General features: G+C 42.7%; 2 protein-coding genes across 2 annotated transcripts; both read left to right on the top strand.

Annotated features, from left to right (window-relative positions):
* Positions 1–2718: 2718 nt before the first annotated feature.
* tmed10 (transmembrane p24 trafficking protein 10) lies at positions 2719–8636 on the top strand. Its single transcript, XM_079179999.1, has 5 exons — positions 2719–2947; positions 3989–4109; positions 4725–4798; positions 6621–6747; positions 7191–8636. The coding sequence occupies exons 1-5, from the start codon at positions 2771–2773 to the stop codon at positions 7310–7312; spliced, it is 621 nt and encodes a 206-aa protein (XP_079036125.1). The 5' UTR covers positions 2719–2770; the 3' UTR covers positions 7313–8636.
* A 1252-nt stretch (positions 8637–9888) lies between these two features.
* On the top strand, positions 9889–13041 carry eif2b2 (eukaryotic translation initiation factor 2B, subunit 2 beta). Its single transcript, XM_079180600.1, has 8 exons — positions 9889–10127; positions 10669–10789; positions 11049–11200; positions 12008–12171; positions 12262–12357; positions 12445–12582; positions 12664–12730; positions 12840–13041. Exons 1-8 carry the CDS (start codon positions 9956–9958, stop codon positions 12995–12997), a joined length of 1068 nt encoding a protein of 355 aa, XP_079036726.1. The 5' UTR covers positions 9889–9955; the 3' UTR covers positions 12998–13041.
* The last annotated feature ends 1341 nt before the right edge of the window (positions 13042–14382 follow it).

Raw genomic sequence — 14382 nt, 5'->3', positions numbered from 1 at the left:
GAGCCCTTTTTTCTTTCCTCAATAAAGCCTCAATGTGCAACCATGCAGAGCCTAATAACTGTCTATTAATACCTCTTTGCCGGCTCCAGGGAGAAGGGGTAGCAGCAGAAATAGCAGGTGCCTATTGCTTCTTTTAACATCAGCATCAACAGCAGTAAAATTAGACCACTATGACGCCAACCTGCGTCGGTGCTGCAACCCAAGGGAGGAACCAGGCAGCGTAAGCCTGATAGAAAGAGAGGAAGGAAGGAAGAGCGAGGCGAGGAGGAGGAGGAGGGAGGGAGAAAATGATGAGTATCTGAGGATATCAGGGAGGGAGGCAGACAGAGATTCCTCTGCCTGGGTGTAATTGTGAGCACAGCAATGATGAAACAGTCGAGTTTGCCTCCATGCCACGATGACAAGACCTCAGTTTGGCTCGGCTCCATGTTCACAGAAATCCATCCCCTGATACCTTTCTTTTGTCGAGACAGGATATGAAAGCTTTACAAAACCATGAATACTTCAGTGTCTTCCCCCTGTGCCTGTAAGTGATACACAGTTACTCAGTAGGGCATTTACAATGACACCGATTTAAAGTTTTACTGCAGCAAATTACATTTATTCCTGACCCGTTCCTTTCATTGTTTGCTGGGAGTCCATCTGACACAATGCAGCCATTCCATTATATTAAGTCTCTGTGGCACAGTCCGTCTTCATCAACGGTAGTGTATGAAGACGGACTCTATGAACTCAGTCTGTATTCTGTGCTCTTATCAGCGTACGGTCTGATTTTTGTTTGTATTTTTAGTATCCAGAGGTGATAACAATGCAATCAACGGAAGGCTGTGTAGACACTTATGTATTCCCCTCTGACATGCAACGCTGAATCAGTGACCAGAGGTGATAAAAAAAGGTTGGTCAATAGCATATAAGTACACACTGCACCTCACCCCTTTTCAAAAATATACTTGAGCATTGAAAATCACTGAAAGTGGTTACAAACAAAAAGACGTTTGATGGGATTTTAGTATAGTTAAAAGATGTAAAAATGGTCATAGTTATAGGAAAGTTTTGTGAATTTCATTTCCATCCTTAAAGCTCTGTAGCCTGGAGGAGTGTGTGACATGCTATTCTTAGCGGTTATTTGACGCACTAAGCTACAATACTGAAGGGATTTCTCTATCCAATAATTACTGTTCACGCAGTGCCAGACTCCCCACACAGCAGCGTTTCCTCGTCTCGTCGTGCGGTATCAGTAGCAAGGATGTTTCCCTGGAAACTGGACAGCTCTATCATATGTAATTGGGTAATCCCTGAGCTGCTGACAGAAAAATAATAGCTTTTGGGATTTTCAGAATACCCCAGCCAACACTGAGCATGATATGTCTGCTTCGTAACCCAGATTTACCATGGCCACAAAGGGTGGATTACCATGCATTTACTGTAAATATTGACGACATTTGTTAAAATCTTTGAATAACAATAAGATAAACGTAAGTAGTTAGAAGACCAGCACAACTACATGTTCAAATCTTTTAGTCTAACTGCAGTTTTAATATCTTTGGGAGCAGGTTTAAAACATGTGCAATGATGGAAGTATATCAATCATCGCTTATTCAGCTAAAGCATGTGTCTACTGTCAAAGAGAGATTACGTGGTATGAAACAGGGTCTCACTTTATCCCACGTTGAGTACAGTACCACAACAGAGCAGACTGTAAGTCTCTGTAAAATAAGTGAAAGCCCCGGATCATTCTGTGTTTTTTTCTCTACTTTGAGATTACCTGTTAGCAGTCTTCCCACACTCTGCCACTCTCATAATTGTTCCCAGGAATATAACCATTTCTACCCACTAGGGGGGCCCGTGTCATACATGTACTGTCATCTATTTACGGGCCCCATGTAGAATATTCTCAAAAGCTTTGAGAGGTATGGGTCAGTAGTTATTTGTAAAATTATCTGCTTGTATAAACTTAAACCCACTACATTGTTCCACTGCATCGTTGGGCCCTTTGTACTGTGTGCTGTTGTTCCTATATTTGTACATATGAAGTAGTAGCGTACTATTTATTGTTTTTCTTATACTGTAATATGAGATCAGCTTGTCCCTATAAGCAGGAAACTAGAAATACACTGTTGTGGGGTACCTGTATCCTACAAACTGCAATGTCCACGACTACAAAACATGTCACTATGTCACACTCTACTTCAGTTTTCCTCTGTGGGTTCTGTCTATGTCAGCAGATATCTTTAGGCGTTTCATTTGGGATTCTCATCAGCCACCCGTTGAAACCACCTGCGCCTGAACTTGTCAAAAAACACATTCCTCCCTCCGATCTCTCCCATTATGGATCCCATATAGACCACTTGCTTTGACATCAAGGTATTACACCTGAGCCAGCACTATCTGCAGATGACGAGTGCAGCTGTGGTTTAAAAGAAGAGCTTCTGTGACTACTACACAAATATCTCTAATCACTAGATGTTTTAAATGTTGGCAATTTAATTGTTCCCCAGTGCTTGTAACGTTACAGACGAGGACGAACTAATAAGAAGGCAAAGTGTGCATCTGGCCAGACATCCAGGGGACCCAAACAGATGTATACGGCCATGCACACACACAGGTTGAACCCACTACAACCTCACAGAGGAAGAGTCGGTAGTTGTGCTTGTTCCTCCAGGCCAGTGGCGGCGCTAGACGGCTCAGTCAGGCCGGTTGTGTGAGCTGGAACTCGGTGTTAAACTGGCTGGTTGGCACGGGCTGGTTGGTCGGTAGGTTGAGGGTAGCCATGGCTCGAATCGCTGCGCTACTGTTGCTACCGGTTCTTATTGAATCGGTATTTTCCATTTCTTTCTTTTTACCGGTCAACTCGAGAAAGTGTCTACGGGAGGAGATCCACAAAGACGTCCTCGTCACGGGGGAGTATGAGATATCCGAACAGGCGAACACCAAAACTAATCTGAAGGTAAGCACAGACCTGCGGCTAGCTAACGTTAACGTAACCGGTCTGTGTTGAGGCCGACGTGGCTCCAGTTTCTTAACGCCTATGTTTAATTACACTAACGCTACAAATTAAACCCATAGCATGTGATAAATAGTCTTAACTGTTGGTGGAGTGCGGCTGAAATGTGTGACAACTGTTGTTAGCATTGTAGCTAATCTAGGCCCCGAAAAACACGTCTTCCTGGCTTTTAGTTGCTAATTAGCTAGCTAACGTCATTGCGTGCTAACAATATTGTTAAGAAAGCAATATCTAACATGCTCCCATGCACACTGCTTTTGATCACTTATCGTGGTGTTTATGTCATTAACATTGGGTTATTGTATCATGTGGAATTATCCTGTTCACTGTCACCGGCTCGCCTCTGCTGCTGTTACACGTCAGTCTTACAGGAGCAGCTTGTAGTCAAGAAGCTAACGACGTTAGCAACCTCAGCTAGCCTACATGTCAACGGCAGCTTGTAGCTTTATGTGTGTGACGTCACTGTTATTTTTTTAATGAATGAGGTCTTAAGATTTCCTCCATAGGTCATACAAGGGTGGTCAATCTTAAAAAATATTCATTAACCTATTAACGTGAGTTACTCGAGTAAAGGATTCCGGAAGTCTCCATATTCTAACAGCTGCCAAATAACAATCCACACTACTGGTTTGATATTAATGAGGTAATCACCAGCCTTTAATAATGTTTACACTAGTTTTCATGCAGTCAATTGGAGCTTTATGCAACTGTTTTATTATATTTTTTTCTGTTTTTAAATTCATAGTCTAATCTATAAAAGAACAGACATTTAAAAAAAGTAAAATGCAATTACCTGGAGCACAAGTTGAAATCATTCAATTGTTTGGTTTGTGCGACCAACTTCACCATCTCATCGTCAATTTTAACGTCAATGTTCGAGAGCATGCTCTCATTTTCAATGATGTCGGGATTACAATCAAAACCGAATAAATTCACACTGAATAAGTGCAGTTGACATTTTATTTCATTATTTTCTTCTTTTAGATCACAGATTCCTCGAGCCACACTCTTTACTCCAAGGAAGATGCAGTTAAAGGGAAGTTTGCATTCACCACGGAGGACTATGACATGTTTGAGGTGTGCTTTGAGAGCAAATCACCCATGGGTAAGTGTTCACACGCACAAAACTATGATTCATTTCTCACTCACCAAAGTCTGTTATTGAAAATTCCTAGTTATGCCCCCTCTTCGTCAATTAGTTGAGTAATTGGTCGTTTTGGTCTTTGTCAACTAAGATTTCTTTAGTTGATTAGTCATTTCTTCTAATGCCTTTTCAGGCTGAATCACTTATTTCCAAGAAACCTATGAGCACATCTCGGATAAACGCAAGATTTAAAGTTGTGCTTTTGCGTCATTCTTTCTGGAGGAACTCAGTTTCTCAGATCTATCGATTTTAGATTAACCAATCATTTAGTTTACTACATCTTATGAGTGTTGGTCGACTAAGAATGTCTTTGGTCGAGGACAGCCCTAATTATTCTTTCACTGAAAAATATACATAAAGAGTATTAATATCAACAGGCACACACACAATTAGTTTATGACTTATCGAGTAAGAGTTGAGTACACATATGGAATAACGGTGAAAAGCTTCTTAGTTTATTTAAATGCAGGCTTTCTGGATCTATGCCAAGTTTACAGAGCATAGTGAGTGATCACTATTCAAAATGTATTTCGGTTATATGCCTATGATGCTAGATTCTCTGCTCTTTTTAACTAGGGACTGGAAGAGTGCCTGACCAGCTGGTCAATCTGGACATGAAGCATGGTGTGGAGGCTAAAAACTATGAAGAGGTAAGTGTTGGAGTCCCGACAGTTTACTTTCTTATGTTACAAATATACAGATTCTGCAGATAATGACTTGCAGTTTGGAGACGAGGTCGGTGGATGTGGGCCATTGGTCTTACAGCAGAGGTTTCACAGCATGTATTCACTGTTCCGGTTTAAAATAGTAAGCAGTTCCACTTTAACACATTTCTCAGCCTTATGAAAGTGGTACAGCTCACCCAATTGTCTTAAATAAGAAATTGCAGATTGACCCACTTGGTTAAATTTGCAAGTATCCCCCTCGGCAGGATAAAGGCCGTCATTTATCAAACTCTTATCAAACAAAATGAGATCAGTTACACATTCCTTTTCCTGTAACTGTTATACAATATCAAAATAAGCAGTTCATGAGAATAACAAATCATGTTGAGCTGTGGAAACTGCAGGATATACTGCATAATTTACATTTATGCCACATTAAAGGTGCATAATACGAGATTGGGATCATTTCGATGACCTTTCAGCAGCTCTCAACATGGCGACGCCTGAGCAGGTGAGTTGTAGTTAACGGTGCTAAAAGCGCTAACAGTACAAACTACAGCAATCGTGCTGACGGAGCTAAACGTGTTTACCTGAAGGGGAACCTTAGTGGCATTGCCAAAACATAATGACGTTGAGGTGCCTCGCTGCATCGTTGGGACACATCGTTGTGCGTCATCTCTTGCATTACTCGGGGGTTTCTTCTGACAATGGATTGCACTGTCACTGCCTCAGGCAACACATAATAATAAGTAGTACAGAAGTGATAAAGTCCTGTGAGCTGAGAATCAACCCCTCCCCACACTTCCCACTCCCCACTCTTGTTGCACGATTATGACGTTCTATCCTATTGTGTGTGTGTGGATGTTCAGGGAGCACTTGAGTGGGCTTGCCTGTCGTGAGGGTGGAGCTGAAGTTGTATTTACCTACGTAGATGGGCGTGTTTTTGGATGTGCAAGCTGTTCTGTACATGATGTATTGCTCAAAGAGTCCCCGTCTCTTACGCAATGTTTGGGAATGTGTACTTGGCAGATTTTACGATGCAACATCCACAAAGGGAAAATCACCACGTCTAGGGCTGCTGCACAGTTTAAGGCTATTGTTTGGTTCAGACAAAAGGGAGAACGGTGCTTTGTTGTCAAAAGTTGTAAACATAAGTCACATGGACTGACGGGTGTTCACTGGGCTGGTTTGGTGACCTCTCCTGTATCTTCAACAGCACACAGAGAACAAGTTCATTCTTGTGGCTGACAGCAAATTGAGCTAAAAGAGCAATAGTTGTGAGCATTATTGGTTGAGACTGCAACCGGACTTCAGTCATTAATAAAATAACGACAAACTTCTACATGAAGTGTCTTGCACCACAACATGACGGAAAATGGCTGCCATAACCATCAGACACATCTTGTAAAATACATAACTTCAGCAGTTAAATTTGTCCACTTCACACATTCATATCACATAATCCTGTGGTTGGTCCATTTTGGGCTCCGCCTTCTCCGGCAGTGCAGCTGTTCACTTCCCACCAGAGTTCAAAAGGCCGCTTTCTCACCAGCCTAAATAAACAGGAGGAAATGGCAAACCACAGTTTGATCAAAACGCACAAGGTGTGCGCCTGCTTGAGGCACATTCGTGATATTGGGCTGTACAAATATCATTTACATGACCAGACTACATAGCCTAAGAGTGACACCTGCTGGACAAAGTATATAATGGTTCCGCTTCAGGAGTAGTTCGATCTTTTCCCTCCATCGTCTTCTCAGGCATCACTTGTCTCTGGATTGAGTTACTTCTGTTTTTGTCTCTCCAGATTGCCAAGGTGGAGAAGCTGAAGCCCCTTGAGGTTGAGCTGAGGAGACTGGAGGACCTGTCGGAGTCCATTGTCAATGATTTTGCTTACATGAAGAAGAGGGAGGAGGAGATGCGAGACACCAATGGTAAGAAAAACAATGCAATTGACCCTTTGCTTAGCCCTGCCTCCCTGTGCCAGATTGGTTGTTGTTTGACGTGCCCTTGAAGGAGGGTAACAACGCCTGATTAATTGCCTGGTTAATCAACTTTCGGACATTTCGGACAGGTCTGTTTTGCAGTTTGAGTGGTTCTGCTATTAGTTTTCCCTCATGGCTACGCTCTAATGAGCTGCTGTTGAGCTTGTGTTACAGAACATATTGTCTCCATCTTTGAGGCATCTGCAGCTTCATATTGTTACTTGATATTCAGCAGAATGGCTCAAAGTAATGCTGACTTACTTTCTTCACCGTAACACCCTAAAACAACCTAAAATTGTCTGTTTTGTTGGTTAGGTCAGTGCATGAACAAAATATTATTTCTTCACCAGTAACACGACTCTCTTCTTTTCACCTCTCTTTCCTCTCTCCAGAGTCCACCAACACACGTGTGCTGTACTTCAGCATATTCTCCATGTGCTGTCTTATCGGGCTGGCTACATGGCAGGTCTTCTACTTGCGGCGCTTCTTCAAGGCAAAGAAGCTGATCGAGTAGACCGGTGCCCCTAGCTCCCTTACCTTCGTGGGGAAGCGGCCTGCCGGTCAGCCAGCCAACACATCCCATCATCCACCCTCCTTGGACTAGCTTCAGCAAAACAACAGCAAGTGAGGTTCAGGGGCTCAAATTCTAGTTTTCACAATGTCAAGTTTGTCCTCTGAGAAAAAAAAAAGATTCACCTGCTTATTGAGTGGTTTGAAACAATAAAAGCGCTGTAGGGAGAAATGCACTGTGAGACGTGGGAGGTGTATGTCACTGCATTAGTGAGATATGTCCATTTCATGGTACTTCACTTTTCTGTCTGCACTGTTTTTGAATGTTGCAGCTTACTGAATAAGAACTTGTTCCCTCAACCAGTTGAACAGCGACGTTTGATTTTGAGCTCAATTTGAATGGATGTGCCATGAGCGAATGTCTTTTTGCCCTTCTGTTAACGTACACATTCTTCGCCATGCCAAGCTAACTAGATCCTGGTACCCTTTTATCAAGTGAAGGCTGTTTGAAAAAAATACGTGGTTTGTTGTTACTTGCAGAAAATTAGCAACCACTGAACTTCTGTGTTATGTCACTTAATTTGCATACATGTTTGGTAGCTAAATTGAACCGTGTCTTTAGTTTGTTTTCATATTGTAAATGCTACTTAGTTGCTTCGACAGGTATATTATTATTTTTTTTGGGGGGGGGGGGGATTGTGAGTTGTCAAAGTAATCTCTTATGCAGTTATAAATAAGGTCACTTCTATGAGCTCCTGCATGTTCTAATTGTTTTTGAAACTCCTGAACATTCATTTTTCACAAATCAAAAGTAGCCAAAAAACCTTGTCCGTATGAAGGAGTTTGCAGCATTACGTTGTTTGTGGCTATCAGTAATTTAACCAACCCGACTTATATGATACACATCACATATATACTCGCAAGTTTCTCTCGTCTTGAGGTTTTGACAGGAAATGTAATGTTGCTAATCCAAACACTTTCTGAAACATCCTTTCAGTCATGCGCTCCTTTTATTCACACACTGGTAAAATTTGCATTTCTCAAAACATCACTTCCTAATTGCAGTGCCGATCCATCCATCCATCGTGCTGCTTTTCTTTAGAGATGCTTATGAGGCTTGGGTTACATTTTGGGTTACATGAGGATGTGGGTGGTTGCAAATTTTCAGATATGTTATTGACTGGGATTAATTGAGGCATCTGTCGCGGGTACATTTTTAACAATGAGCATGCGCGTTGTGCGCAATCAATGATTTTTATGTTGACTGACAAATTTTGTAAATTTGTGTTGGGCTTTTATTCAATAAAATATTGGATGGATTTACATTAGTTATGGAGTAGTCTAGCATGTATTTCCCACATGTGATACTAATATATGCGAGGACTAAAAGGTGTTTTTAGACATTAAAAAGCATTTTATCATCCCACGAACTAGGCTGTAATATCAGTGTTGTGAGTGATATATGCAAATTACTACAGGAGGAAATAGAAGTTTAAAAAAAGTGTAAAATAACAAATATTCAGAATATATCCAAATGTTTAATACACTTGTTTGTCAGAAATTTACTTTTTACATATAAGTATAATGTTCATGTGTAATTTTTTTTATCGTTAATCAGATTTTACTTATATTTGGAACACGCTTTTATCTAAAACAAATTCTGATGAGTGCGTTCAAACCTGATGGCAGCAAGAGAAAATTGAGCACATCCTTCCAAAACAAACTGAAAGCATCTCACAGTCCTACAGCACAGAGGTTCATTGTATCCCGCATGAGTCATCAAAGCGCCACAGAGCAGGTGAGTGAGCCATGTTATTACTTTGATGCATCAAAGAGCTCTTGTTTCATATTTAAAGAATCCACGTGGCTTGTTGCTTACAACTGTAACTAGGGGGACAAAACAAAGACACGAGGTATTTATGTTAAGTCACCGTTGACTATTGGTGACTTGACATAGTTTAGATTTAAGGCAGGTTTTGGATATCCTGGATCAAGATATTTCCCATCGGAGGATACTTGCAATTATTGCCCAAACTGTAATTAAAATCCACTATAATTAAAATCAACCCATGACCATGCAGGAGAAACTGTTCACTTACCTTTTCAATTTACCAACAAATCTTTGGGATTTTGATTGATTTGATGACCAGTGAGAAGTCAGCTGACCTGTTGCACCCTGTGATGAGCTCAACCTTTCATCTCACAGTTGGAGCCTCCATATGATGATGCCAAAACAAAAACTGGTCATCCACTAAGAAAGACAAAAAAAATCCAACACAGGCCTGTCGTCTCAGAAGAGTCATAAACCAACGAATTGGACAAAAATAAACCAAAAGTCATGATAAAAAAACAATAGCTGTTGTGACATTTCAGTCAAAACCAACATATCTTTTTTTTGTTAGTTGTATGTTTTATAATACTTTAAGGTGATCTTTAGGTCAAAATGAAACCGTCACGTTCACAGTCTCTATAACACGCTGCAGAATTGATGCAATAGCTCGTGCAGCGGTCCACCAATCACAATGAAGCGCAGTCACAATCACCCGGATGTACTCCTGAAGCACTTCCTCGTCAACACATTTTCATGGTGGAACCTAGAACTATCGAGCTGTCGTTACACTGATAGCAAGTCGTTTACACAACAACCATGCCGGGCCCGGACAAAGGAACGGATCTGACGGAGAGAATCGAATCGTTTCTGTCCGACCTGAAGCGTGGAGGAAGCGGGACGGGACCGCTCCGGGGCTCGGCGGAGACAGCCCGAGAGACGACCGCCCTGCTCCGCAGGATCACAGCCCAGGCTCGGTGGAGCAGCGCTGGTACTTCATGCTACTACTGTGTTTGTTAGACAGCTGTCATTGTAGCTGAACAGAGAGGACTCAAACCTGTAGTAACGGCTGCAATAGCTGTCAAAAGTATATATTACAGTAACATTAACCTTCCATTTTCTCCATTACCTTTATTTTTAGTCTATATAGTTGCTTTGTGAGACTGTTCCCTTAACTGAGACACAGATAGAGTTGTATTAATCTCTAATAATCTGTAATTTTGTGTCTTAATGTTATCTAAATCTATAGTGTATATATAAAGATATGCATACATGGTAGAATACAATATATGTGCAGAGGAAACATTATATATGCATGCAGAATAAATGATGGTGACTGCAATGCATGTGAGTGAGAATACAGGGTACCATAACATGTTTATTCATGTTTGTTCATGTAACCTATGAATGAAAAAGATAAATGAGTGGTACATCAGTTTTGGGTGGGCTTTGCAGGTTTGGAGATGGTATTAAACAGTGGATTGAGTCACAGGTTCAGTTTGTAATTTCCACTTGAACGTTCTCTGTTTCAGGCGATCTGATGGAAATAATCCGTAAGGAGGGGCGGAGAATGACGGCCGCGCAGCCCTCAGAGACCACTGTTGGTAACATGATCCGACGGGTGTTGAAGATCATCAGAGAGGAATATGCCAGGTGAAGACTCACAGCAGTTTAAACCAGTCACTCCACTGGAAAGATTATAGATCAAGATTATAGATCATACGCTCTCACATGAGCCATGAAATTAAAGCTGATCTGGATTAATTGCACGTATACTGAAAAGTTCTGCGAGCAAACGCTGTCAAGTTATACAAACAAAGCACCGTCTATAAAATAGTGTGTCTATAAAAATGTCTGATCTTTGCACAGCTCCCCTTCCTATGAGCTTGTTTTCTCTGTTGTGTTCTTGAAGATCTCGGGGCAGCAGTGAAGAGACGGACCAGCAGGAGTCCCTCCACAGGCTGCTCACCTCTGGAGGACTCAGCGAGGAGAACTTCAGACAGCATTTTGCTGCACTCAAAGCAAATGTCATCGAGGCCATCAATGAGTTGCTGACTGAGCTGGGTATGTTTTGGGGATTTTTTTAAAGGGAAAATGTGCCCGTTTTCAACCTTTTACCTGCAGTCGTCTCTGGGTACATCCCAAGTCGCAGTTGTTCTGCGCCGCCATATTGACGGACGTCCCAAAGCTCTTATTTCTGATCGAGGAGGGATCTCCGAGGAGCCATGAGCAAGGACGCATGAGAACAGCCTTCCAGGAAGGGTTTTAAAGGCCGACACGCCCCCTCATTGTTTCGTCAGTTATGTGATTGGACGCTCCAGCTGATCACAGATGTGGTCAGCGGCCACGGTCATCAGAAACCGACGTCGCTTCACGTGACGCAACTGAGTAAAGGACGTCTCATATCTCTTAAAGCATATTTCCTCGTTTCCTCTCTTCTCCCATGGTTTCCTTGCGTCTCTCCACGCATCCCTGGTGCGAGGGACTAAGACGCAAGGAAAGGATGCAAGTGAGTGAAACGGGGATGCAATTAAGAGACCCTCTGTGTCTCTGGGGCGCAGCTGCAAAATCTGTTGCTGTTCCGTACAGCAGTGACATTACCGTTGTTTATTTATCAGACGTGGCAAACACTCCGCTCACGCGCAATGCATCCTGGTACATGTAGGCAGGGCTCAGCATCAGGAGAAATCAGCTTTCTCGGTACATATAGCACGCACTACGCACTTTATTTATTCATGGGACTCCATTGACCACCATCACTGATGGGACATTCACATAAAAGGTTTAACAAGCAGGGCATGTATCAACCAGCTGGTGCTCCGTATTGTCTGTATTTACTCTTTGCTGTTTTCTCCCTCCACCACTTTTCAGAGGGAACAACTGACAACATAGCGATGCAGGCCCTGGAGCACATCCACTCTAATGAGGTCATCATGACTATCGGCCGCTCTCGCACCGTGGAGGCCTTCCTCAAGAACGTTGTACGCAAACGCAAGTTCCACGTCATCGTGGCAGAGTGCGCCCCCTTCTGCCAGGTAGGACAGACACAAGATACAAGAAATGACTGTTCCCGAGGTTAACAGTTGTTCTGATATTTACCTTATTTGTTCTTCGCGTCCCACCAGGGACATGAGATGGCAACCAGTCTCTCAAAAGCCGGAATCGAAACAACCGTGATCGCAGATGCGGCCATATTTGCGGTCATGTCTCGCGTTAATAAGGTATTTAACGCCACAGAAGACTGCGAAACAGTCGCGTCAGAGCACGGGAGTTAACCTGTGTGTGTGTGTGGGGGGGTCTCGTTTCAGGTCATCATTGGTACGCAGACGGTTCTGGCAAACGGCGGTCTGAGGGCCGTTAATGGGACACACACTCTGGCCCTTGCAGCCAAGCACCACTCAACACCGCTGATTGTTTGTGCTCCCATGTTCAAGCTCTCGCCTCAGGTAAGAAGACACTCTAGTCTGCCAGGTATCCATAACTTCTGCTGACGGCAAGATGACGACGGAACTATTTTGTGTCCTTAGTTCCCGAATGAAGAAGATACCTTCCACAAGTTTGTCTCTCCACATGAGGTGCTTCCTTTCACTGAAGGTAATGCTGACATTCCTCACAAAGTGTCACTTTTAAGCCTTTAAAATGAATCCTTTTGTAGAATAATTGTTCTGAAGTTCATTTTCACATTTTGAAATTTGCATTTCAGGTGAGATACTCTCAAAGGTGAACGTGCACTGCCCGGTGTTTGACTACGTCCCACCTGAGCTCATCACTCTGTTCATCTCCAACATTGGAGGACACGCACCGTCATACATCTACCGACTGATGAGCGAACTCTACCACCCAGAAGACCATGAGCTTTAATCAGTGTAATTAATACATTAATGAATAAAACAATGTTTGATGCAGTCATGTGTCTCTTTTGATGAGTTACTGTGTGCTGTGCTTTAGGAGTTCTACTGGGAGTGTTCGCTTTCTTTTTGTACTTTCAGGCAATATGATGGCATAACTCAAAAGTCACAGCAACTTGCTGTGAAAGTATAGCAACTAGTTGCTAGTAGTTTACTATAAACTTACAGACAAATGTGTTTTCTTCCTCTACAGACAATACAGTACTATGTTGTAAATGTTCCAGCTAATCAAAGGTTGGCTGTGATAGTTTATTTTAAGAAGTAGGATGATTCAACCCATAATACAACACGTAATATTTCAGTTCATCAGAAAAATAAATCTAATACATTTAGCTCTGAGATGTAGTTGAGGTGTAGAAAGAAAAGTACAAGTACCTCGAATTTACACTTAAGTATAGTACTTGAGTAGTTGCTACATGCCTCCACTGTATTATTGTATTATGAATACCCAGGTATTTCATATTCCATGTAAACACCATACCCTGAATATAATCAACAACAGGATCAAGTTCAGGGGTTTTGTTAGGGGTTATGTGTCACAGCCGGAATAAACTGGCAGCGATTAACACGGTGAATAAAACCTCCATTATGTCCGGTTGGTAGCGTCATGGCTGAGAAATGCCGTATTTATGAGTGAGGTTGATGTAGTTGCACGTGTCCTCCAGGGGGAGGCAGTGTAGCGTACTCAGAACAGCTGGTCTGTGAGGGGTTTTCATGTGAATAAGAAGATAAAGAAACAACGAGGAAGCTGCTGTGTGCTATAAATATATAATGTAGTGTGTACGTGTATAAAAGCTCGTTCGTAGATGTGTTAAAAAGACTGGGTCCCGCTGTATTACTCAGGCTGCACTACAGCGTCTATTCACAGGCGCGATCCCACTACTGAGCGGCACGGGGGCTTTGACCTGCTCCGTTTCCGGCCTGGGCCGGTGCACCCCTCCTTAGACGACCTGGTGGTCCCGGGCTCCCCCAGGAGCACCATATCGATACCGAACTTAGCGCGGACACCCGATCGGCATAGTGCACTGCAGCTCAGAACTCCTGAACTCAAACGGTCCGCCAGACTCAGCCTCCCAGCAACTTGGATTACAGGCGCGCGCCACCGCACCCGGCGAGGAACAGAGACGTTCACAGGGCTTTTGAGTTGGACTAAGGTGACGTCATCACGGAGCACGCTGCAGCGGCTTCTAGTGGCGGGAAATAAAACTGCAGCTTCAGAGAGACGAAAGCCATAAACCATCACACATAACCTGCAGAAAATGTGCTTATTATGCCTATTTGAATCACATCATATTTACATATAAAGTCTCATTGTATTGATCTTTATATTTGTGATGT

Source organism: Pholis gunnellus, assembly GCF_910591455.1.
Source record: "Pholis gunnellus genome assembly, chromosome: 19".
NCBI classification, from domain to species: Eukaryota; Metazoa; Chordata; class Actinopteri; order Perciformes; family Pholidae; genus Pholis; species Pholis gunnellus.
The sequence above is the reverse complement of the archived record's forward strand: the minus strand, read 5'-3'. Positions and strand labels throughout refer to the sequence as shown.

What these genes read in the sequence shown, in the direction of transcription:
- tmed10 (XM_079179999.1), top strand. Translation starts at nt 2,771, where the DNA reads ATGGCTCGAATCGCTGCGCTACTGTTGCTACCGGTTCTTATTGAATCG. An exon ending in ACACCAAAACTAATCTGAAG is followed by an intron (nt 2,948 to 3,988) that starts GTAAGCACAGAC and finishes TTCTTCTTTTAG; the next exon opens with ATCACAGATTCCTCGAGCCA. An exon ending in GGAGATGCGAGACACCAATG is followed by an intron (nt 6,748 to 7,190) that starts GTAAGAAAAACA and finishes TCCTCTCTCCAG; the next exon opens with AGTCCACCAACACACGTGTG.
- eif2b2 (XM_079180600.1), top strand. Translation starts at nt 9,956, where the DNA reads ATGCCGGGCCCGGACAAAGGAACGGATCTGACGGAGAGAATCGAATCG. An exon ending in ATCAGAGAGGAATATGCCAG is followed by an intron (nt 10,790 to 11,048) that starts GTGAAGACTCAC and finishes GTGTTCTTGAAG; the next exon opens with ATCTCGGGGCAGCAGTGAAG. An exon ending in TCATGTCTCGCGTTAATAAG is followed by an intron (nt 12,358 to 12,444) that starts GTATTTAACGCC and finishes GTCTCGTTTCAG; the next exon opens with GTCATCATTGGTACGCAGAC.